Consider the following 23,016-nt stretch of genomic DNA (forward strand, 5'->3'; position numbering starts at 1 on the left):
ACAAGCAAAAAAAAAAAAAAATCAAGTATAATGTATCATAAGCAGAAGGGTGAAACCGTGTAGCGGAAAAAAACATACATAAATAATTCATACACAATAAAACAACATAATATCATGATCCTGAAGCAAAAAAAAACAATAAGAAATTACTGTCAAACCTAATTCCATCAATCTCAATCTGTTTCGAAGGCATGCTTACCAAGCAACCCCCACACTAAAATTAATATTAGTACAGCTGATAACCCCCATATCTTCTAAAGACCAGAACATAATCTGCGTTTTCCTGAAAGAAAAAAAACGAATGAACGTGGATTGTCAGTTTAATTGACATATACTGATATTTATTCCTTAGACTTTTGATAAATTCTTTTTTATGAAAGTAAAAAAAAGTTAAAACATTTCATAGGTATTTTGTTTTGAGTAAAGCGCAAATTATGTTCTGGTCTTGAAAAGGCATGGGGGTTATCAGCCGTACTAATGTTAATCTTTGCTCGTTTTGATTTTGACTCGGGTATTTATTGTACTTTTTGTTCGATTTGAGTTTCATTTATTTATTGATAGTGATTTGTGGTAGTTTTACGCTTGGAAGATTATTTGACTTTATTTCCTCTGAGTTTTGGCTTAATGGAGCTCTTTACTTTTCTTTGAAAAACTTGTTTTGTGGATAAGGTTTTTAAAATAAATTTCTGTTCGTATTTTATTGACATTGTCTTTTTCATTTGGAAAAAATAATATTTTATGTCTTTTCAGTTTTTTCCATAAGAATCCATAGTTTGGGCTGCTATTTGTATGTTGGAGAAACATCTTCAACAATTTTTAATCCTGACGCAAACAGTACCTTTTAATCTAATTTTATAGCTCCTGAAGTTGACCTGGAAAATAAAAGAATATCATTCCGAAAAGATTCTTTCTATGCTCTTTGACAACCTGAATACACTTACGCTCTTTTTATTTATTTAAATTGTAAGAGCAGAATACTCCCAGACGTGCTCAATATATTGATGAGGTGTCTTCTTGGCAACCATAAGCACAATGCCTTTTGATTTAATTTAAAGCAACATTTATTTTAAAACATAATGGGCCAATTGCACGATTGTAGGGGGTTAGCATACTCAGTATCCCTAAAGACATAGCTGCTGGGCCGTTCTACAATGCTGAACAAAATGGCAGCATAAAAATTTTTGACTGGATACGCTTGGAAAATTAATCGGCTTGAGAGAAAGGGCTGCTTGCCCTCCAGTCTATTTTTACTCTTAAAAAGGGAGGCAGAAATTTTAATTTTGAATCAAATTAGCTCCTTTAAAATTTTCAATAATATTTCTGGCTAATATAGATAGATAGATAGCTAGATAGGTAAATAGATCCTATTTCCCATATAACAGTAAAATAAGTACACAACAATCTCCAAATTCCCACAAAAGCTCAATGGCCATAGAGTGGTGCTTATATTGCTTATATTGCTAATATTGCTTATATGCCCTTTTGAAAACCTGCATACACACAGTTTTTTCGTCTAATTGAAACTCCTAAACTTTTACGTTTCACCTTAGTACCCTTAGCGTCAGTAATTACATTAGCTGTAGTGATAGCATTAAAAGTATACATATAGTGCCTTCTGGCTAGTTCAAAATCCCCCACAACTTACCCTTAAAGGTTTAAATTAATAATATAAGTTGTTCTTCAGATATTACTTTGTCACCTTTTTGAAAGTCCACATGCTCATAGTTTGTTTTGGTTTAGTTCAACATCCGCCTAAATATTCCTTTAAAGCTTCATCTTAGTACTTTTAGATTACATAGTAGCAATAGTTGTAGTAGCATTAGTGGCTGTATGCGCATAACATCTTAGGTTTCTTCAACATCTACGCTAAAAGTTTCAGCTGCATTTCATCAACCGTTCTAAAAGCATTTCTGATGCGTTTGCTTGACAACCTTTGGGGGCATAGTGTGTTTCGAATTATTTCCATTTAGTTACTATACATCCCAAATCTTTTACCTTAATATCCTTAGCCTTAATAGCAGTAGTAGCAGTAGTAGCAGTAGGATTAATTGTAGTAGCCTAAGATTTAGTGGCAGTAGTAGTAATAGAAGTGGTAATAATAGTAACAGTAGTAGTAGTATGAGTAGAAGCAGTAGTATTAGGATGAAAATATTTTCTTTTTGTTAGTTCAACATTCCTCACAACAAGCCCTGTTAGTTTTAACTTCACACACCAAACTGTTCCTAAGATATTGCTGTTACACCCTTTTGACAACCTGCATACAGACGGCGTGTTGTGATTCAGTTCACCTTCCCCCTCAAAATTCATTCAAAATTCAGATTCATACCCCTTGGCATGGTTGTAATAGTAGTCACAATAGTAGTATTGACATTACTAGCAATAGTATTAACATATTGCCTTTTGGTCAGCAGAACATTCCTCTCATCAAGTCCTACAGGTTTCAACTCAATACCCAAATCAATTATTGAGATACGCTATTTTGACAATTTTCATGCACATAGCGTCTTTTGATTTAGCTTAAATTTCCCCTTCATACTATAAATAGATTGGTCTGGTAGTAATAGGAGTGGTAGTTGTGGTACTATTGGTAGCTTGCAAATATTGCCTTTTTGATCATCTCCCTTATCATTTCCTAAATTTTCCGAGTTAATATACTCAGTTATTCCAGTGTTACACCCTTTTGACAGTCATTATATAAATAACGTGTTTTGATTTAGTTCAAAACATTCTCTGAAAGGCTCACCTGAATGCCCTTCGTCTACTTGGAAAGTAAAGTTCAAACATGCATACCTTTCTCGATAACATATACTGCGTGTAAACAATGAACCAATTTCCCTAGCTTACAGCCCTTGTCTTGAGGAATGTTGGGAGGTTGACATCCCCAAAGACATAATTACTGAACCTTTCAAAAAAGCTGAACAAAAAAGATCTCTTGAAAAGTCAATCGGAAATATTCTGGGGAATGATAGGCTTGGGGGGGGGGGGCTGATTGCCCTCCATTCATTTTTGACTCTTAAAAAGGGCACTAAAACTTCGGACTTCAAATCAAATGGGCTCAATGCAATCCAAAGCTTATACGACCACCGTTCCCGAAAAACATTATATGCCCGTGGCATAACTTACAACCTTTGCCCATGGGCTCTGGGGAATTGTGTCCACCCTAAAGACATTGCTATATGATATCTGGACTATTGGTAACAAAATGGCTATCTAACAATTTCAATTGAATGTGTTTCGAGAAAAGAGGATGTCAGGGAGCTAGTTGCTCTCCGTCATGCTTGACTCTTAAAGGGAACTAGAACTATACATTTCAAATTAAATGAGCCTCATCTATAAAAACGACCACCCTTTCCATTAAAAACCTTATATGCCTCCGGGGTATAACTTACAACCCTTGCGCTGAGGACCGTGGGAGGTTGTCATTTTCAAAGACATAATTTCCAGACCTTTCAACTACGCTGAACAAAATGGCTATCTTGAAATTTTGATTAAATGTGTTTTAGGGAATTGATGGATGTGTGGGAGGGGGGGGGGAGCTTATTGCCCTTCAATCATTTTGACTATTAAAAAGGCCCTTTCAATTTCCAATCGAATGAGTATTTTTTGAAGTTTCTACGACAACAAATGACCATCTTAAAATTTCCATCAGATACATTTCGCGAAAATACGAGGTGTTTGGGGGGGGGGGCCCGACATCCGATCATTTTGAATCTTAAAAAGGGTGTTAGATAAATCTGATTACGTAGATAATTTCGGAGGCCACACTGCCTTGCCATGACGATAAATAAAAGTTCAAATAGGGATAAAATCCTTTCATTAGACAGTGATTTTCACAAACAGTGATAAAATTTCACAAAAAATACTAGATATTTCGGTCAAATACACAGGGAACGTCATCAGTAGTAAAACTCTGACCGTCATCATTTTACTACTGATGGCGGTCACTGCATATGTGACCGAAATATTTATTTTTTTTTTTTGTAAAATTTTACCACTGTTTGTGAAAATCACTGTCTATTAAAGGGTTTTATCCATATTTGAATTTTTATTTATAATCTGATTACCAATCCAATGAGCGCCCTCAGAAGATTGTACAACCACCCTTTCTATAAAAAACTTTAAACGTCCCCAGGGCATAACTTACAGTCCTTGCCCTGAGGGCTTTGGGGGGGGGGTGTCATCCTCAAAAACATAATTTCTGGACCTTTTAACTACACTGAAAAATATTTCTATATCAAAATTTTGATTGGATGTGTTAGGGGAAATAGTGGGTGTTGGAGAGGGGTTAGTTGCCCACTCATCACTTGTGACTATTAAAAGGGGCACAAGCTCCTTCAGTTTCCAATTGAATAAGCCTTTTTCGAAGTTTCTACTACAACAAATGGCCCTCTCAAAATTTTTATCAGATGGATTTCAGGAAAATACAAGGTGTGGGAGGAGGAGGTATCCACCCTCCGATCACTCTGAAGCTTACATTAGGCACTAAAACTTCTAATTACAAATCAAATGAGCCCCCTCCGAAGTTTATACGATCCCCCTTTCTATGTAAAACTTATGCCCCCAGGGCGTAACTTACAGCCCTTGCTCTGAGAGCCGTTGTCATCCTATAAGACATAATTTACGAACCTTTCATCTAACTTGAACAAAACGGCCATCTTAAAATTTTGATTAGATGTGTTTGTGGGAATGGTGGGCGTGGGAGGGGGTTAAATGCCCTCTAATCACTTTTGCCTATTAAAAAGGACACTAGCCGTTTCAATTTCCAATTGACTGAGCCCTTTTCGAAGTTTCTACGACAAGTTCTTCGATAAAAATAATACATTATGCCCATGTCGCTCTTTACTTGAGTAGCGCTATTGCACTGCCTATGAGCATCGCAATGCTGATTAGGGTTGAAAAGTAAGAGTTACTGCAGACGAGATACCCTCCTTTCAAACCCTCTAGACGGTTTGAGTATCATTGCGTTTTACTAAAAATATTTTGCATGAACTGTGTGGTTTTCATTTGTCAAAACATCGACAAAAAAAGACGATGATAATCAAGACTAGGGTGAAGAACTAATAAAAGTAGACTGACTATTTGAAATACAATAATGGGAATTCCTTAAAGTCTCAGTAAATATTTACTCTTTAATATCATGATAAGAAAACAAAAACCACCTAAAATGGGGTACGGCTTATCCCCCCCCCCCCCTGAGAAAATTCCCTGAAGAAAAGTGCATAAAAAACGTGGAAAGTAAATTTACAAAAATGTACAAAGAGCGAAGAAAAGTGTATAATTGTACATCAGCTATTAGGAAGGAGGGGCGCTTGCTCACTATATAGACATCCTACCAAAAAGCACAGACGATGATTTACTTTCTTCAAATTCTTAAATTCAATAATATTCATTTGTCCTAGTCTTCATGTATCTTTGAAACCGATAGCAAATTAGCATTGAATATTTTTCCAAATTTGCTTTCGGAAAGAAGTTTTTTTGTCCTGTTTTGGGCCCAATTAGGCCAGACACATTTTTTTAACATTAAATTCCCCTTGACCCAGGGACTTACGGCTTTAAGCTATAGTCCGATCAAGGACAAAAACGTTTCTTGACCAATTTCCATGTCCCATAACACCATCTCTCCTCCCAGCAAATTTTGTGGTCCCCTTAGCCCAGGCAACAATACTTGAAAATTTCAAGCCAACTCGAAATAAGTATTTTGGCTCTTTTTGGACTCTATTTCCACAGAGAAAAACCCAAAGAGTCTCCCCAGCTAAAAGGGGAAATTTGTCAAATCAGAATGCAGTAAAATAGCTCGAATTAATTATCCAGTTAGAAGAATGCATAACAAACTTTTAAAGTAATGTCTTCAGGTGACCAACAGATAGAAATGAAGATTTTAGAGGTAATCTGAGAAACGTCTTATAACCTTTGTTCGACAGTAAAACAAATTCAAAATTGATGGTGTAATCGAATTTTCTTTATCTTTAAAATGCTTAAAAAAAAGATAATAAAAATTATCAGAGGTAAATTGGCATTGGTCAGTCTTCTATTATTCAATAGCTTCCGAGCTAGTTTATTTTAGCAACTACATGACAAAGTTAATTATGTAAGTATTTTAATATAAATATTAAATAGTTTCTGAGACCACATTGGCTAATCATGATAAACATAAAATCGCGAAGAAAGGAAGAAAACGAGGACAATTAAAAGCCAGTGAAAAAATTGAAAAATTATGCATATACTCCGGTCAAGACCTCCGCATGACCGTCCTCAGTGCAGAATGAAACTGATCAAAATATAAAAAACCAAACCTTAAAACAAAAACACAAAACTAAAATTGTACGACCCTTTCCTAGTAACGGTGAAAGGGTAACATTTTTTTTTTTTTCTAGGCTTTTTTTTTATTAACAAATATGGCTATAACATGACTGGGACGTAATTCTAAAAATTGGTCATTAACAGATGTAGATCACACATGGCACCCTTAGCTATCACAGGTGGACCAATGTTTTTTAAACACCTTGCGTAGAAAGTTTAATAAATATATCTGAACAAAACACAGTTAAGGCCAAGATAGGTTGAAGATTACGTTCAAGATCGGGTTGGAATATTTCAGTCTTTATTATTGTTTAGTTCACCACAGCCATACAAATAAGCTACTATCAAAGTTGTATCCGGGGATGTTTTTTAGGATTTACCCCCTTTCCCCTGGAATACCAAGATTATTCTTTATCTTTTTGTCTTTTCAATTTTTGGACCATACAGTTATTAGTTTTGACATTACGAGCTTAGACGAGGAAGTGATATGGTTTCAAGGAGTGAAAATCTCTAGAAATATTAGGTTCTATTACAAATATCATACTTGGCAGTTTCAAGATTTCTCTGACATTGAGTTGAGCAATTAGCTAAATATCTACTATTTCAGCTATAAGTATAGTGAAAAAATTAGTTGGAGAGAGATGGCCAAAGATCAAAAATATTTAGAAAAAAAGTTGTTCCTATGGAAAATTTAAATAACTTTTCATACATGAAAGATTAAGATTGCAGCTTAAGGGACCTATGTGGCGAAGGCAAATAATTTGACTGGAATCACGGCTGGGGGGATGAAAAGGGGTGAAGGGCACAGTCAAAGGAATGAAACAGTGTTATAGGATAGGAATGTTTCAAAACATGCTACACGATAAGCTAATGTCAGGCTTACTCAGCATAGACTAGGGCCAGCGACATTAAGCAGATCTCAATGCCATTTGCGTGAACGTATACTATTGCAATGAGGCTATAGTTTCCTTCAGGTCATTCTTTTATTATTCTAAAATTTTGCACATAGGATTATGAAAAACTGCGATCCCCTTGTACTTATTTGCTCCTGTTTTTGTGTGTGTGTTTTTTTTTGGGGGGGTGGTTTATTGGTGGTGTTTGTTATACTCCATCGTCATACCTTGTATTTTTGATGGGTTATAAAATTAATTAATTAATTAATTAATTCCATTTTTAAGACACTGTGAAAAAAAACTTTCTATCACATTAATCTTATATTAGAGTATTCGCTCTTAAAGTATTGGTGGGAAAAAGTAAAAGTTTAGCGTAAAGAGGGGGGGGGATGAGGCTGTGGCCCTCCTCATATATAGGATAATTTCTGTTTGTTTAGAGTTTTAACGTAGTTTTTTACATTTCTTTGAAAAACCTGTCTTCTCATTTAATTTCTATTCTTTATAAAGTCATATCCTTGTGTAATATCCCCTGACATTTATGCCAAAGTTAAACTTTTGCACAAATGCCTCAAAAACGGAAACACCCCTGAAAAAGCAAGCCTCTTAAGATTTTCTCAAACAGGGGTTTTATATAATTACAACAACAACAGCAAAACAGCAAAAACAACAACAACAACAACAACAGCAAAGGGAGCAAAAACAACAACACACAAACAACAGAAACACATCAGTTATCGAGTTTCTCGGAAAAAATACTAAATTTCGTGTTCTTGCACATAGGTACTTGAAATAGCCACAATAAGGTTCATGAATATGCTGAATATGATGCTGAAACTTTTACGAACATTCTACCCTTTTTAGGAAGATAGCTCCCAACATGGTATAAAAACGGTCACAAATTAAATTAAAAATAGCTTTCCTTTCAAATAAAAATAAAGATAGATAGTAAAATTAAAATCCACTTGGTAGAAGCGATGAAAAACTTCAGAGCCATGGCTAATTGAAGTAAAGCCAAGACAGGTAGTCTCAGTGAGAGGCAAAGCTAGCCTAACCTTTCTCAGAATTGTATATAAATGACCCATTTCACTGTTTAATAAAAACAGTTATTATATGACAGGGTGTTAACCCCTCCCCCCATTCCATTCCCTACACCCAATTACATAACAATAGCTATAAATAAAAGTTCAAATAGGGATAAAATCCTTTCAACAGACAGTGATGATGACAACAGTGATAGAAATTCACAAAAACACCAGACATTTCGGTCACTGTATATGTGACCTAAATATCTGGTATTCCTGTGAACTTCTACCACTGTTATCACTGTCCACTGAAAGGACCTTATCCATATTTGAACTCCTATTTATCGTCATGGAAAGGCAGAGTGGTCTCCGAAATTATCTATAACAATAGCTGAAAAAAACAACAACAAACAAACAAATAATACTGCATAACAACTTGAGTACAGTGCTGAAGAGGGACTAGCGTAGCTTTAGCTTTTGCACTATGCGGGCGAAACTCTCAGAAATAGACCTACAGCCAAAATAACGCCCTTGAAGATGGTTTGTACTTGCCGGCTAAACCTTCCCTTCTCAAAAGACTTAAAGAAACGGATTTTTCATTTTTTTTTTCATGTTCCTCTTCTAGACTATAACCAAAACTTCTATTCGAAATTACAAGTGTCATATATTAATCACACAAATCAGTAAAATTACGAATGAAAACTTGTCGTTAGTTTTACAACAGCAAAACATAAATATTACCAAAATTTTAACTTCAATCGCCATAAATAAAGCGTTAATGGAAATAAACATGTTATCACAGCATATATAACTAATATAAAATAAGTTTCGGTGACGGTTGCCTCCTTCGTGTTGAATGTCATATTAACCAATCCAGTTAAAATGTTACTGAAAAGAAATGTCGCAAATCCATTGTAATTGATAGATTTCAGTAAATATGGCTCTCGAATAAGTGGCAGAGAAAAAACTGACGTGGAACCTCGATAAAGGTTAGCTGACGATTCATTTCGATCCATGGTTGTTTCATTTTTATCCATCAGCACTATACAAAGGTCACCAAAGAAGCATAGAAATATAAGGCAAATATTGAAAGATACCATCCATAGGACATATCCGAGATCGGCCAACCGTCTTGACGGAGATCCACTTACGCTCTCCACAAACCCAAGTGCAAAATCAAGAGCCAACTTCCAAAAAAATAGTACTATGAGGGCATCTGTCCATTGGCGAATAGTTCTCCTTTCCTCATACAGGTATTTTCCTACTTCAACAGCAATCCAATAAATTGCCAAAAATCCACAGATTGAGAAAATACCTTCAGGATTAGCCCATATAAATGCTGATCTTGATCTATCATTATCAGAAAGCAGTTGGTTTCGTAGGCCATTTTGCAAAAGTGCTTCATAAATGCAGGACATAAATACAGTTTTGGCAAAGGGGGGCACAAATGAAACTGCCCTTGATATAATTGGTCCCAGAATCTTTACACATCCTAGTGTGAGAAAAAAATTCCAATGTATTCCGTACTCTTTCACATCATATGGATAACCAGACGATAGAATGAAAGCCGATCTAAGAAAGCCAAAGACAAGTAAAATCCAAGAGCTTTTCAAGCTTTTCTTTGCTGTTTCTACTATTGATACAGCTCCATTTTTTATCTCCAATCCTGAAATCCCGCTCATAAAAACAAAACAGCCAACACCAGTATCCATTAAACTATATCCTCTATCTTCAGTTTTGGCAAATCGTGAAGGGAACCATTGGAAGTCAACAGCAAGAATACAAATACTAGTGCATAATATGACAGCACCTCTGTAATTGGTCAAAACAGTTTCTTTGCCCTGTACATAAGGTTGGTCAAGTTTTGAGTAAATTGCTTGAGTGTGTCCTTTTGTTGAACTGTAGTAATATAGTACAGGGCATGACAGAGCTATTGCTACTAGAAATACTGAAACAAATCCACTTGCATTCATAACAATAAAAATGAATAGAAGGACTATTATAGGAAACTCAAAGAATGACCGACACCAAAATCTTGAAGAATAGGCAGAAGTAATGTATCGAACTGGTGCAAAAACCGGAAATAGAATACCATTTATGATTATGGATGTTACAATACTTGAGGCAGTATAGCAAACTTCAAAATTGGATGATGTAGCCATCTATTTCAAAGACAATCACAGAACCTTGCTTTTCTAATTTGACCGTTACTAGGAAAGGGTCGTCCAATTTTAGTTTGGTGTTTTTATTTTAAGGTTTGGTTTTTATATTTTTATCAGTTTTATTCTGCACTGAGGACGGTCAAGTGGAGGTTTTGACCGAAATATTTGCATAATTTTTCAATTTTTTCACTGGCTTTTAATATAAATATTAAAAGCTTGCACATCAAAAGGGAGCGTTAAAAACAGAAGCGATATCAGATATAATATCATGGTTGCAGCGGGAGCTGCAACCTAGTAAAGAGCGAACCACGGCCCATAGTAACCAAAAGCTAAACATGGCGTTTAGAAAAGAGCTAACTAGTGAAAATAAAATTCCCATCTGATACTGATTCAGGAATGGTGACTATTATTTCGGTTCGTCTTAAAAGTAAAAGTTTATAGCGAAAAGAAATCTAAGCTGATTTCGAACAAAAAGCATGAAACCCCTCAAAAATTGCGTCAGATTAAAGTGAAAAGTTGGAGCCAGCACGGTCAAAAACTTTATACAGGGAAATTAGAGTCCTCCTCCTTGAACAACAGAGAAAATAGCTTTTTTGCATCGGTAACACTGGGCTGTCTCCTTTTTTTTTCTTTTTTTTCTAGCAGGGCTACGGGGTGGCCAGAGCATCATAGAGAGATGTGTAATAGGTCTATCGGAAGGAAATTACATTTTTAAGTTCCTTTTTTAAGTGACCAAAATGATTGGAGGGAAACTAGACCCACTGTCTACAGGTCCCTTCCCCCAAAGTCATCCAATCAAAATTTCGAGATAGTCATTTTGTTCAATATAGTTCAAAGGTTTTATATCTATGGTTTTAGTGATGATATGAACCACAAAAGTCCCCGATGAAAGGGCTGTACGCTGCATTGGTACCTGACGTATCGATATCATGCGTGTCGGTATAGGCGTAGGCTACTATTATTGGGCGTTTTGATATCGCCTGCATCTTAGACAAATTTTGAGTACCTCATATAAAAGATATTGCTCAGATATACGTCCTTCCTTCCTATAAATTCCACCATCAGTAAGTTCCAAATGGCACTAAGAAAAGGCATTTTGGGTGCCTTGTCTCAGGTGGAAAAGCTGGGGCTACTGGGCTTTGAAAGCTATTGTTCATATCTACGTGATTTTTATCAATTCTACCATCAGTAAGTGTGATATAGCACTAAAACAGGGGCGTAATTTCGTCAAAACCATGGGGAGGGGGAAGGGGGGCAAAGGTGAACCAAAATTTCCCAGATCAAGAAAAAATGTCAGTGAGAACTAAAAAATAAGCCTTATAGTACCATAAATGCAAAGAATTACAAAATAAATTGGCCTCTTTCTCTTAATTATGCAGGCTTATCTTTGTTTTGACAAGAATTTTGAAGAGACTAAATTTCAGCTGGGAGGGGGGCAAACTGGGGTCTGGGGGGAGGGTTAAACTGGGGTCCGGAAGGGGCAGTTCCCCCTTGCCCCATAACAAATCACGGCCTGACAAAAAACAACACTTTTGGTGTCACTTCTTAAGTAGATAATGTAAATATTGAAAACATATAAATAAAATCTACAAACAAATTCATCGAAGGGATTTTACATCGATCTCTTATGTAATTAAATAAAAAAAACAAGTTTTTAAACTGAAAGTAAGGAGCGACATTAAAACTTAAAACGAACAGAAATTATTCCGTATATGAAAGGGGCTGTCCCCTCCTCAACGCTTCGCTGTTTACGCTAAAGTTTTTTATTGGTTTAAAAAATAAAGTTGTGAGACAGAGTCAAACTTTAATGTCGCTCCTTACTTTCAGTTTAAAAATCTTGTTTTTTTTTATTTAATTTCTGATCGTTTTTTAGTTAATGCAGCTTTTATTTTGGCTCACCGTCATTGAATAAGTAAAAAAAATTTGCATATAAATTTTACTTTTCTTTTGCTAAATGGATGTCTCTAAATTTGGTTATGACGTAATTTACAAATTAGCTTACGTAACTAACTTCTATATTCGTATATTTTTCTTCTGGCAAAAAATGCAAAGTTGCAGATTTTTGCAGATATGAGCTTGAAACCTATGTAATAGGGTTTTCTGATACGCTGAATCTGACGGTGTGATTTTCATTAAAATTCCCCCCTCTTTAAAAAATTGGGTAAACTTTCTCAGGCTCGTAGCCTTTGATGAGTAATACTAAACTTAATAAAATTTATATATTTAGAATCAGCATTATAAACACATTCTTTTGATACATTTATTGACATCAAAATTCCGTTTTTAAAAGTTTCGATTACTATTGAGCCGTATCGCTTGTTTTTTTATTGTTTTTTTTATTAGGTATAGGTTATTACGTATATGAGGGGGTTCTCCCCTCAGTCAATACCACGCTATTTACGTAAAAAGTTAAAAAAAAAATTTGATTCACAAACTTCTGAATCACAAAGGCCATTTAATTAGAATAGATAGCTCTTTTTTAAAGCACTATAAAAAACTATGGCGTAAAGAGCCAGGTATTGACTTGGGGGAGAACCCCCCTCACATACGTTTTTCTGTTCGTTTTAAGTTCTAATGTTGCTTCTTACTTTCAGTTGAAAAAACTTGTTTTTTTATATTAAATTTCTGATCGTTTTTTAAATAATGCTTGGAAATCCAGCGCCCCCTTCATAGAAATGTCCCTTACCCCAAAGAAACATCCTCCACAGAAAGATCCTCCAGAGTAACCCCCTCTTCTAGCCCCCCCTCCAGAAAAATATCCTTCCTGAAAATGTCTGTATACTTCCCAATAACCAGTAAATAATGCTGGCAAGTCCGGCGCCCCCTTCATGGCAATTTCCCTTCCCCATGAAAATTTTCTTCATGGACAGATCCTCCAACATAACCCCCGACCCACCCCCCCGACCCACTACCAGAAAAAACCTCCTGAAAACTTCTGTATGCTTCCCAATAACCAATACTATATGTTAACATTGGGTGAAGTTCATAACTTTTAGCCCTCCCCCTGGGGACTTGGGGGGATTAAGTCATCCTAAAGGACATATTTATCATATTTTCGACCATGCTGAACAGAATGGATATCTCAAAGTTTTGATCGGGTGACTTTGGGAAAAAAATAAGCGTGGGAGGGGGCCTAATTGCCCTCCATTTTTTTTGGTCACTTAAAATGGGCACTAGAACTTTTAATTTCCGTTCCAATGAGCACTTCCACGATATTCTAGGACCACTGGGTCGATACGATCACCCGTGGGGGAAAACAAAAAAACAAAACAAAAACTAACAAATAAACACGCATCCGTGATCTTTCTTCTGGCAAAAAATGCAAAATTCCACATTTTTGTAGATAGGAGCTTGAAACCTCTACAGTAGGGTTCTCTGATACGCTGAATATGATGGTGTTATTTTCATTAAGGTTCTATAGCTTTTAGGGGGTCTTTCCCCCTTTTATTTAAATCAGCCAAATTTTCTCAGACGCGTAACTTTTGATGGGTAGCACTAAAATTGATGAAAATTATATATTTGAAATCAGCATTGAAATCTGATTCTTTTGATGTATCTATTGGTATCAAAAACCCGTTTTCTAGATTTTCGGTTACCATTGAGCCGGCTCCTTACTAACTGTTCGTTACCACGAACTGTTTGATTATCTCATCTTTTAGTTACTATGTTTCGTGTTTTGTTCTTTACTAGCTTTTCAGCTATATCCGATGAAACTAGCAGAGACACCACTTATAATGAGCACTGTTAGTCCTTTATGTAGGTTTTTTTCTATATTGTTTAAACCTTTAAATTCTTTCATAATATACAAGCGTTACTGGCTATGTCAGTAGAGCGTGGGTTTTGTAATCCCAAGAGATCCCAGAGAGACACGCAGAGACATACAGAGACACACACAGACACACAGAGACATCTTCCCTTTGTTAGATCTTAGCTCCTCCTGTACCTTCAGAGGCACACAGGGCTCCCGTTAACAGCCTCCAATCATCCCGCAAATGAGCATTGGCGTAAATGTTCTCCCACTCTGGAATTAAGGATGCATAAATTTCTCTCCTGTCCCACTCATATGTCCAGCGAAGCGTGTTTTTGGGCCTTCCTCGTCGACACGCATCGTCTGGTTACCACTAAAGAAGCATATTCGGTAGTCTCGATCCTGACATACGGATAACATGGCCAAGATAGCACCATCTTCGTTGCCTGACTACATCAGGGACATCAGGCTGGTTTTTGTAGTGGCAAATTTCCAATTTTGTTATCCTATCCTTCTAGCTAATGTTCAGGATGCTTAGAAAACAGTTGTTATCATATACAGTGAGTCGTTTTTCCTGCTCAGCTGGCAGTTTTAAACAATCCATCACGCACGTCAAGACGAAAGGACGTTGCTTCTGAAAAGGCAAAGTTTTAGCTGGAGTGAGAACTTCGCTAATCTCCAGACTGGTCGAAGTCGTTGAAATGCCGAACTTGCCAGGGATATTCGTATTCGCAGCTCTTTTTCGGAATCGCCACTAAACGAGACGGTGCTACCAAGTAATCGAGAAGAGGTTGATGCCTCTGTAATTGCCAGAGACTGTCGCTTCTCCTTTTTTGAACAATAAATCAAAAAAACTTTTTGCACAAAATAAGTTTTTCAAAAAAAAGTAAAGAACTCCATTAAACCAAAACAAACAAAAAAAATCAAATAATCTACCAAGCATACAACTACCACAAATCAGTATTAATAAATAAATAAAACCCCCCAAAAAACAGAAATTAAAATAAGTCAAACTCAAAACAAGCAGAAATTAATCTGAGTAGCGCTCTAAAACCTATGCTTTCTAAAAGCCAGAATATAATTTGTGCTTTACTAAAAAAATTTAAATGAATTTACTGAAAAAATTGTGCATTGTCAGTTTAATATACATATGCTGATATTTATTCCTTAAAATCTTAATTGACTTTTATATTCCTTAAAGTTATAAAAGTGAAAACATTTAAATGAATTTTTTTTTCAGTTAAGTACGAATTATATTCTGACTTTTAGAAAGCATAGGGTTTAGAACACTACTAAGATTAATTTCTGCTCGTTTTGAGTTTGACTTGTTTTAATTTCTGTTTGTTTTGGGTTTAATTTATTTATTATACTGATTTGTGGTAGTTGTATGCTTGGTAGATTATTTGATTCTATTTTTGTTCATTTTTGGTTTAATGGAGTTTTTCACTTTTTTGAAAAGCTTATTTTGTGCAAAAAAGTTTTTTTGATTAATTTCTGTTCGTTTTATATTGACATAGTCTTTTTCAGTGAGAAAGACTGAACCTCTTCTGAAGTTAAATAACCATCCCTTCCATAAAATCTTTAATACCCCCCTTAGCATAACTTACAACCCTTGCCCCTAGTCTCTGGGGTTCTTTTGAACCCCAAAAGCTTTGTTATATGATATTTAGACTATTTTGAATAGAATGGCTATCTCGAAACTTCTATTAGACGCATTCCGGGACAATATAACGTGTTTGTAGAGAGAGGGTAGCTGCCCTCTGATCACTTTGCTCTTAAAAAGGACACTAGAGTGTCAGATTACCAATTCAGTGAGCCCCCTTTAAAGTTAATATGACAAGACTTTCTATATAAACCCTATATGTCCCCAAGGCACAACTTACAACCCTTGCCCTAAGGGCTGGACAGATTTGTTATCCTCAAAGACATAATGTCCAGACCTTTCTTATAGGTTTAACAAAATTGCTATATCGAAATTTTGATTGGAAGTGTTTGAGAAAATGATAGGCGTGGAGGGACGAATTTACCCTTTGATCACTTTGGACGAAAAAAGGCACTAGTCATCTCAATTTCCAATTAAATGAGCCCTTTTTGAAGCTTCTACGAAGTGCTCCTCCGAAATGCGTTAAGTGCTCCAAAGGCATAACTTACAACCCTTGTCCTGAGGGCTATGGGGGGAGGGTTGTCATCCTCAAAGACATAATTTCCAGATCTTTCAACTACGTTGAACAAAATTGCCATATAAAAATGTTGATCAGAAATGTTTGAGGAAATGATAAGAGCGGAGGAAGTAATTTACTCTTTGATCACTTTCAACGAATGAAAAAGGCACTAGTCCTCTCAATTTCCAATCAAATGAGCCCTTTTTGAAGCTTCTAGGACGAAATTTTTTTTAAAAAAGTTAAATGCCCCAAAGGCATAACTTACGACCCTTGTCCTGAGGGCTATGGGGGGAGGGTTGTCATCCTCAGAGACATAATTTTCAGACCTTTGAACTACGTTGAACAAAATGGCCGTATCAAAGTGTTGATCGGAAATGTTTGGGGAAATGATGGGTATGGGGGGGGGGGAGGGAATTCTCCCTCTGATTACTTTTGACTATTAAAATGGGCAATAGCCCTCTCAATTTCCAATCGAATGAGCCCTTTTTTAAGTTTTTACGACAACACTCCCTATATGAAATTATATGCCCCCAGGGCAAAACTTAAAACCTTTGCCTTTAGGGCTGGACAGATTTGTTATCCTCAAAGACATAATGTCCAGACCTTTCTTATAGGTTTAACAAAATTGCTATATCGAAATTTTGATTGGAAGTGTTTGAGAAAATGATAGGCGTGGAGGGACGAATTTACCCTTTGATCACTTTGGACGAAAAAAGGCACTAGTCATCTCAATTTCCAATTAAATGAGCCCTTTTTGATGCTTCTACGAAGTGCTCCTCCGAAGTGCGTTAAGTGCTCCAAAGGCACAATTTACGACCCTTGTTCTGGGGGCTATGGGGGGAGTGTTGTTATCCTCAAAGACAGAATTTCCAGACCTTTCAACTACGTGGAACAAAATGGCCATATCAAAATTTTGACCAGAAATGTTTGAGGAAATGATGGGAGTGGAGGAATAATTTACTCTTTGATCACTTTCGACGAATGAAAGAGGCACTAGTCCTCTCAATTTCCAATCAAATGAGCCCTTTTTGAAGCTTCTACAACAAAAATTTCTATAAAAAAGTTAAATGTCCCAAAGGCATAACTTACGACCCTTGTCCTGAGGGCTATAGGGGGAGGGTTGTCATCCTCAAAGACATAATTTTCAGACCTTTCAACTACGTTGAACAAAATGGCCGTATCAAAGTGTTGATCGGAAATATTTGGGGAAACGATGGGTATGGGAGTCCCTATTTAAGGAAATATTATTATTAATCTTAAGTCTGATTTCAATTGATTCTCGGACTACCTGCTTTATGCCTAGGTCGTTGCTAATAAGGGCGGATTCATTAAAAAGTATATTGCGGCTAGGACTTTCAAAAATATGGCTGCCGAATGCAGATTCAGATGAAACAACGGAAATACTAGAATTTAGAGCTTTGACTATATCGTCTTTATGCTGTTGTATGCGCTTTTCTAAATTCTGGTGTGTTCTACCTACATAATATTTGCCACAATCACATGGTATTTGATAGACGCCTCTTTGGCGAGTAACTGGGGTTTTATCTTTACCAGAACTTAGAAAATTTATGATTCTAAAATTATTTGTGAATACTACATACATATTATTTTTTGTGCAAACTTTTTTAAGATTTGTAGTGATTTTTGGGATGTAGGGGAGGTGAATTATGTTTAAGGGCTTGTCAGAAATATCACATGGTAAATCGAAATCGCAATCATAAATTTTCTAAATTCTGGTAAAGATAAAACCCCAGTTACTCGCCAAAGAGGGGTCTATCAAATACCATGCGATTGTGTCAAATATTATGTAGGTAGAACACACCAGAATTTAGAAAAGCGCATACAACAGCATAAAGATGATATAGTCAGAGCTCTAAATTCTAGTATTTCCGTTGTTTCATCTGATTCTCCATTAGGCAGCCATATTTTTAAAAATCCTAACCACAATATACTTTTTGATGAATCCGCCCTTATTAGCAATGAACTAGACGTAAAGCCGGTAGCCCGAGAATCAATTCGAATCAGACTTAAGATTAATAATCATATTTCCTTAAATAGGGACTTGGAGGCATGTACACTAAATACTTTATACACAAATGTGATTAAAAATGATCTTGCAAAGTATTTTAAAAAACCGATAGACATTAACACAGAGCTGGTCACAAAAAGACCTTTGAGGCTAGCTGCCAAAAAAGCTGGATTAGCAATAAGAACGTGTTTTTAAATTATTTTTCTTTCATCTCATTGAATCGCCTTGTTTTACCTTACTTTTTATCAGTCCTGACTCCTGGTTGAACTTCGCTGAAGTAAGGATGCTAGGACTGCTTTGAGAAAATTTTATATTTTGGTTTTATTGGTTGCATGTTGTGAGTTTTTTTTTTCTTTCATATATTTTTGTCTTGCTGAGGACGGCCCTTGGAGATAGGGCCGAAATATTCATTCAAATTATCTCCACTGTCTTGCAAAAAAATTTCCCTATTGTTCTTCGTACTTTTGTTGTTTGTTATGAAAAGACAGTGTGGTCTTCGTCACTATTAAAGACCCAATTTCCAGAACTTTCAACTACGTTGAACAAAATGAATATTTCAAAATTTTGATTTGATGTGGTTGGGCAAATGGTGGGCGTAGAAGGGGTGTTAGTTGCCTTCCAATCACTTTCGACTATTAAAAAGGGCACTAGCCATTTAAATTTTTAGTCGAATGAGCCCATTTTGAAGTATCTACCACAACGCTTTCTATGAAAACCTTATATGCCCCTAGGGCATAACTTATAACCCTTGCCTTGAGGACTGTGGAGGGCTGTCATCCTCAAAGGCCTACAGAACTTTCAACTACGTTGAACATAATGGCTATCTCAAAATTTTGATTGGATGTGTTTCGGGAAAAGTTGGATGTGAGAGGGGGGTTAGTTGCCCTCCAATCCCATTCGACTATTAAAAAGGGCAATAGCCTTTTGAATTTCCAATCAAATGAGCTCTTTTTGAAGTTTCTACGACAATGCTTCCTATGAAAATATTATATTCCCACAGGGCATAACTTACAACCCTTGCCCTGAGGGTTGTGGGGGAGTGTCCTCCTCAAAAACATAATATCTACGTGGAAACCAACTACGCTGAACAAAATGGCTATCTCAAAATTTTTATTGGATGTGTTTGGGGAAATGGTAGGCATGGAAAGGATGTTAGTTGCCTTCCAATCACTTTCGACTATTAAAAAGGACACAATCCACTCCAATATCCAATCGAATGAGCCCTTTTTGAACTTTCTACGACAGCTCCTTCGATAAGAAGTTTTCTGGTCTAAAGAAAAAAATAATAATAATACCTTGTGCCAACATCGTTCTTTACTTAGGCAGCGCGATTGTGCTGCCTATGAAAATCTTAGCTTTTAGTTACTATGTTCCGTGTTTTGTTTTTTACTAGCTTTTCAGCTATGTTCGATGAAACTAGCATAGGCCCCATTCATAATGAATTGCATCGGTCATTTATGTAACTCTTTTTCGATATTGTCTCAAATTGCATATTCTTTCATAATATACTTTTGGCTCAGTCAGTAGAGCATGGGTCTTGTAATCCCAAGGCGTCGAGTTCGAACATCATCCGGGCCAACTTTTTCTGCTAATTATTTATGGATGATGCTGGTTTCTAGGAGAGTAAGGTTTTATTAAAAACTTTTACTCTCCTAGCATGTTCAGTTATTATAAGCTTTACTATTCGTTCTTTACTTTAACTAGCTGCGGAAAATATTCTATGACTCTTAGGGGGTGTTTCACCTTTTTTTTCGAAAATAAGGCAAATTTTCTCAGGATCGTAACTTTGCTGGGTAAAACTAAACTTCATTAAACTTATATATCTAAAACCAGCATTAAAATCCAATTCGTTTGATGTATCTATTGATATGAAAATTCCTTTTCTTAGACTTTCGGTTACTATTCAGCCGGATCGCCTCTTACTTACAGTTCATTACTACAAATTGTTTGAAAAGCTTGGAAGTATAAAACGATATCATCATTGTAATAATTATGATCCAAAACCCTTAACTGGAGGTTTTCAAGAACACCACCCCTATGTTCCTCCTCCAAGCCCCCTTAATAAGGTACACAATTAAGGTACAAAAACCAATACATCAAATCAGATGATTAGAGGCATGGCTCTGTTAGTACATTAGTGGTCTTAAAATTATAGTGTCTTGGGTTCAATTCCTAATTGTTTTTTTTTTCAATCACGGTTTTGTCCCCTTCTTTATGATCATTTTCAGATAATTTCACTGTTTTTTTTTATAAATGTGATGCACTCATTTTTTAAAGCATGAAGGTATTTTGTCAAGCATTTTGATTCTAAAGGGAATAGAGGTTATCCAGTTCATGGTTTGCATTGAGATTCCTAGTAGATCACTAAATTCATACCCAAACGTATGGCGTAATTTTCTCAAAATCCTGTGTGTGTGGGGGGGGGGAGGGATAAAATCTGTAGCCAATGTTCCCAAATAAAGTGAAAATGACAGAGGAAACTTAAAATAAGCCATATAGTAATAAAAAAGGTAAAGATGTACTAAAGAAAACTGAACTGTTTCAGAGGAAGCTTGAATTATGCAGGCTTATCTTATTTTGACAAAAATTTTGGAGAAACTAAATTTCACCTGGGGGAATACTGGGGTCTGGGAGAAAATTGTGGTCTGGGAGAGGCAGTTGCTCTCTCTCTGTCCCAAAGGAAATTACGCTCCTGACCACAACCCCTTACCACTAGTGGCTGGTGAAGCGTAGGAATGTGGTTCTGGAACCACTCAAAGTTGTATATTAAAAGAAGGACTACTTATTGTTATACTTACTTATTCCAATTATGTACTTGACAATTCCGCGTTAATCTTTTCTCTGTGCGGAAGATTCTGCATCCAAAGAGGAAGAAAAACAAATGAATACAATTCTGTAGGAGAATTCATTTCTTCCCAAAATTTTTGAAACGAAAACGAACTTACTTCATGATACTATTTATCGTAACCTACACAAAAATTGATCTTTTTTGAAATTTCGATTCATTTGTAAGTAAGGGACAGGTCAAATTACTCTCTAAGCCTAAAGGCACATTTCTGTTGAGCTAGCAAAATTTCCCACAAGCATGTCGATATGTAAGCTAAGTTAACCTTTTGTTTCGAAGCTACTCGCCCGGAGCTACTTTCGTAAGTGCTCCTAAATTTAATTTTTAAAACAAAGAATTAAAGGTCTATTTCTTCTTTAAAAAAAAAAAAAAAAAAAGAAACGACACTATTTTTCCCTAAATTGGAGGTGATTAATAACTATATAAAAAATAAGTTTTGAGCAACATTAAACTAAGGAGCAACATTAAAACTTAAAACGAATAGAAGCTATTCCGTAAAACAAAAAAGATCATGGCAGTGTTGTTTCTAAACTAAATTTTAATCAAAAACGAGCAGAGATTAATTTAAAAAAAAAACGAAGTTTTTCCAAGGGAAGTAAAGAGCGAAGTTGAAACTTAAAACGAACAAAAATTATTACTTCACAGCCTATCTAATATATATATCAATAAAACTAGTGCAAATAAATCGAATGGTTATATTTGTTGCAGGATTACAGAAAACTAGCGCTTTACTGAACACACAAAATATTATAAGAGTTTTGGTACGGTGGAAATAAACATTTAAGGGTACCTTTAACAGTATAAAAGTGAATCATTTTTAGATTGTAGCTTTATTTATTTATGTTTTCGGTTAATTTGGCATCACATCTGCACAATGAGCTCAGTTCAATGACTGACTGTCATTTTGGATATGAAACAGACATTTCATGATTATGTTTCGGACAAGTTCGAAGTGAAGGATTCTTATTAGTATTTAGACTACAGACACGCTTTAAAATTTGTATCACAACTTGAAATGCTCCGTTTTGTAGAGAGAAATAACTGGATCTCCAGAGTCCATATTATGGTTGATATGCTCTTCATTTCCAGTAATACTAGGTGAGGCCAAGATGTTACCCGATAAATCAATTCAATATTTTTATGCTGTTTAATTACAGTAAACTAACTATTTTTATGCCTAAGTTTTTAAGATAATTCTAATTGTATACTGAAAGTCACATATATCACAGCTCCTTCAGGACTATGAAAAGCGTTATAGGTTGGATTGCTGATGTGAGGCTACGTATTCATTTTTGGCTCCTGAATTAATATTCCTTTTTTTATACTTGGCTTTTGTGTGTTCAATAAAGCGCTAGTTTTCTTCAATCCTACAAACATAGGGAAATATCACCAGCTGATTTATTTGCAGTAGTTTTATTGATATATGTTAGATAGAAGAAGAAGGATTTATTGAAAAAAAAACAACATATCAACAAAAAAAATATTGCTTCCTCCCCTAAAAAGCAAAGCTTGTCCGTGGGGGATAGGCTATGAAGTGATAATTTTTGTTAGTTTTAAGTTTCAAATTCGCTCTTTACTTCCCTCGGAAAAACTTTGGTTTTTCCAATTAGTATTTATAAACAGCCAAATAACAAAGATTAGTGGGACTCGCTGTCTTCTTCTCTAACCCCGAAGAATTTGACCATATGTACTACAATATTAATGGTATCGTCAAAAATCTCCTGATGTCAAATATGTCAAACATAAATTATCGCGGTATGCTTAGGAGAACATACTTGTCCATCATGTACTCGATGACTCATAAAAACTAATTTATACTTTAGAACCATGAAACTTAGAAATATGATAAAAACTA

The 23,016-nt window shown here is 35.7% G+C and overlaps 2 protein-coding genes across 2 annotated transcripts in view; one reads left to right on the forward strand and one right to left on the reverse strand.

Moving 5' to 3' along the window:
* The first annotated feature begins 6,019 nt into the window (after window positions 1-6,019).
* Window positions 6,020-23,016, forward strand: part of LOC148955819 (DBH-like monooxygenase protein 1 homolog) — a 96,147-nt gene continuing 79,150 nt past the window's right edge. Inside the window, exon 1 of the mRNA XM_089108364.1 lies at window positions 6,020-6,088. Coding sequence (XP_088964490.1) covers window positions 6,072-6,088 — 17 coding nt within the window. The 5' untranslated portion in view covers window positions 6,020-6,071. The remainder of the gene's footprint in view (window positions 6,089-23,016) is intronic.
* Window positions 8,918-10,387, reverse strand: LOC148955820 (uncharacterized). The gene has a single exon (XM_089108363.1). The coding sequence runs from the start codon at window positions 10,375-10,377 to the stop codon at window positions 8,953-8,955; it is 1,425 nt and encodes a 474-aa protein (XP_088964489.1). The 5' UTR covers window positions 10,378-10,387; the 3' UTR covers window positions 8,918-8,952.

Source organism: Artemia sp. Qi Xiang Cuo, chromosome 2 (genome assembly GCF_049724085.1).
Source record: "Artemia sp. Qi Xiang Cuo chromosome 2, ASM4972408v1, whole genome shotgun sequence".
In the NCBI taxonomy this organism is placed as follows: Eukaryota; Metazoa; Arthropoda; class Branchiopoda; order Anostraca; family Artemiidae; genus Artemia; species Artemia sp. Qi Xiang Cuo.

Bases quoted from the DNA above. Each gene is read 5' to 3' on its own strand.
- LOC148955820 (XM_089108363.1), bottom strand. From the start codon at position 10,377: ATGGCTACATCATCCAATTTTGAAGTTTGCTATACTGCCTCAAGTATT.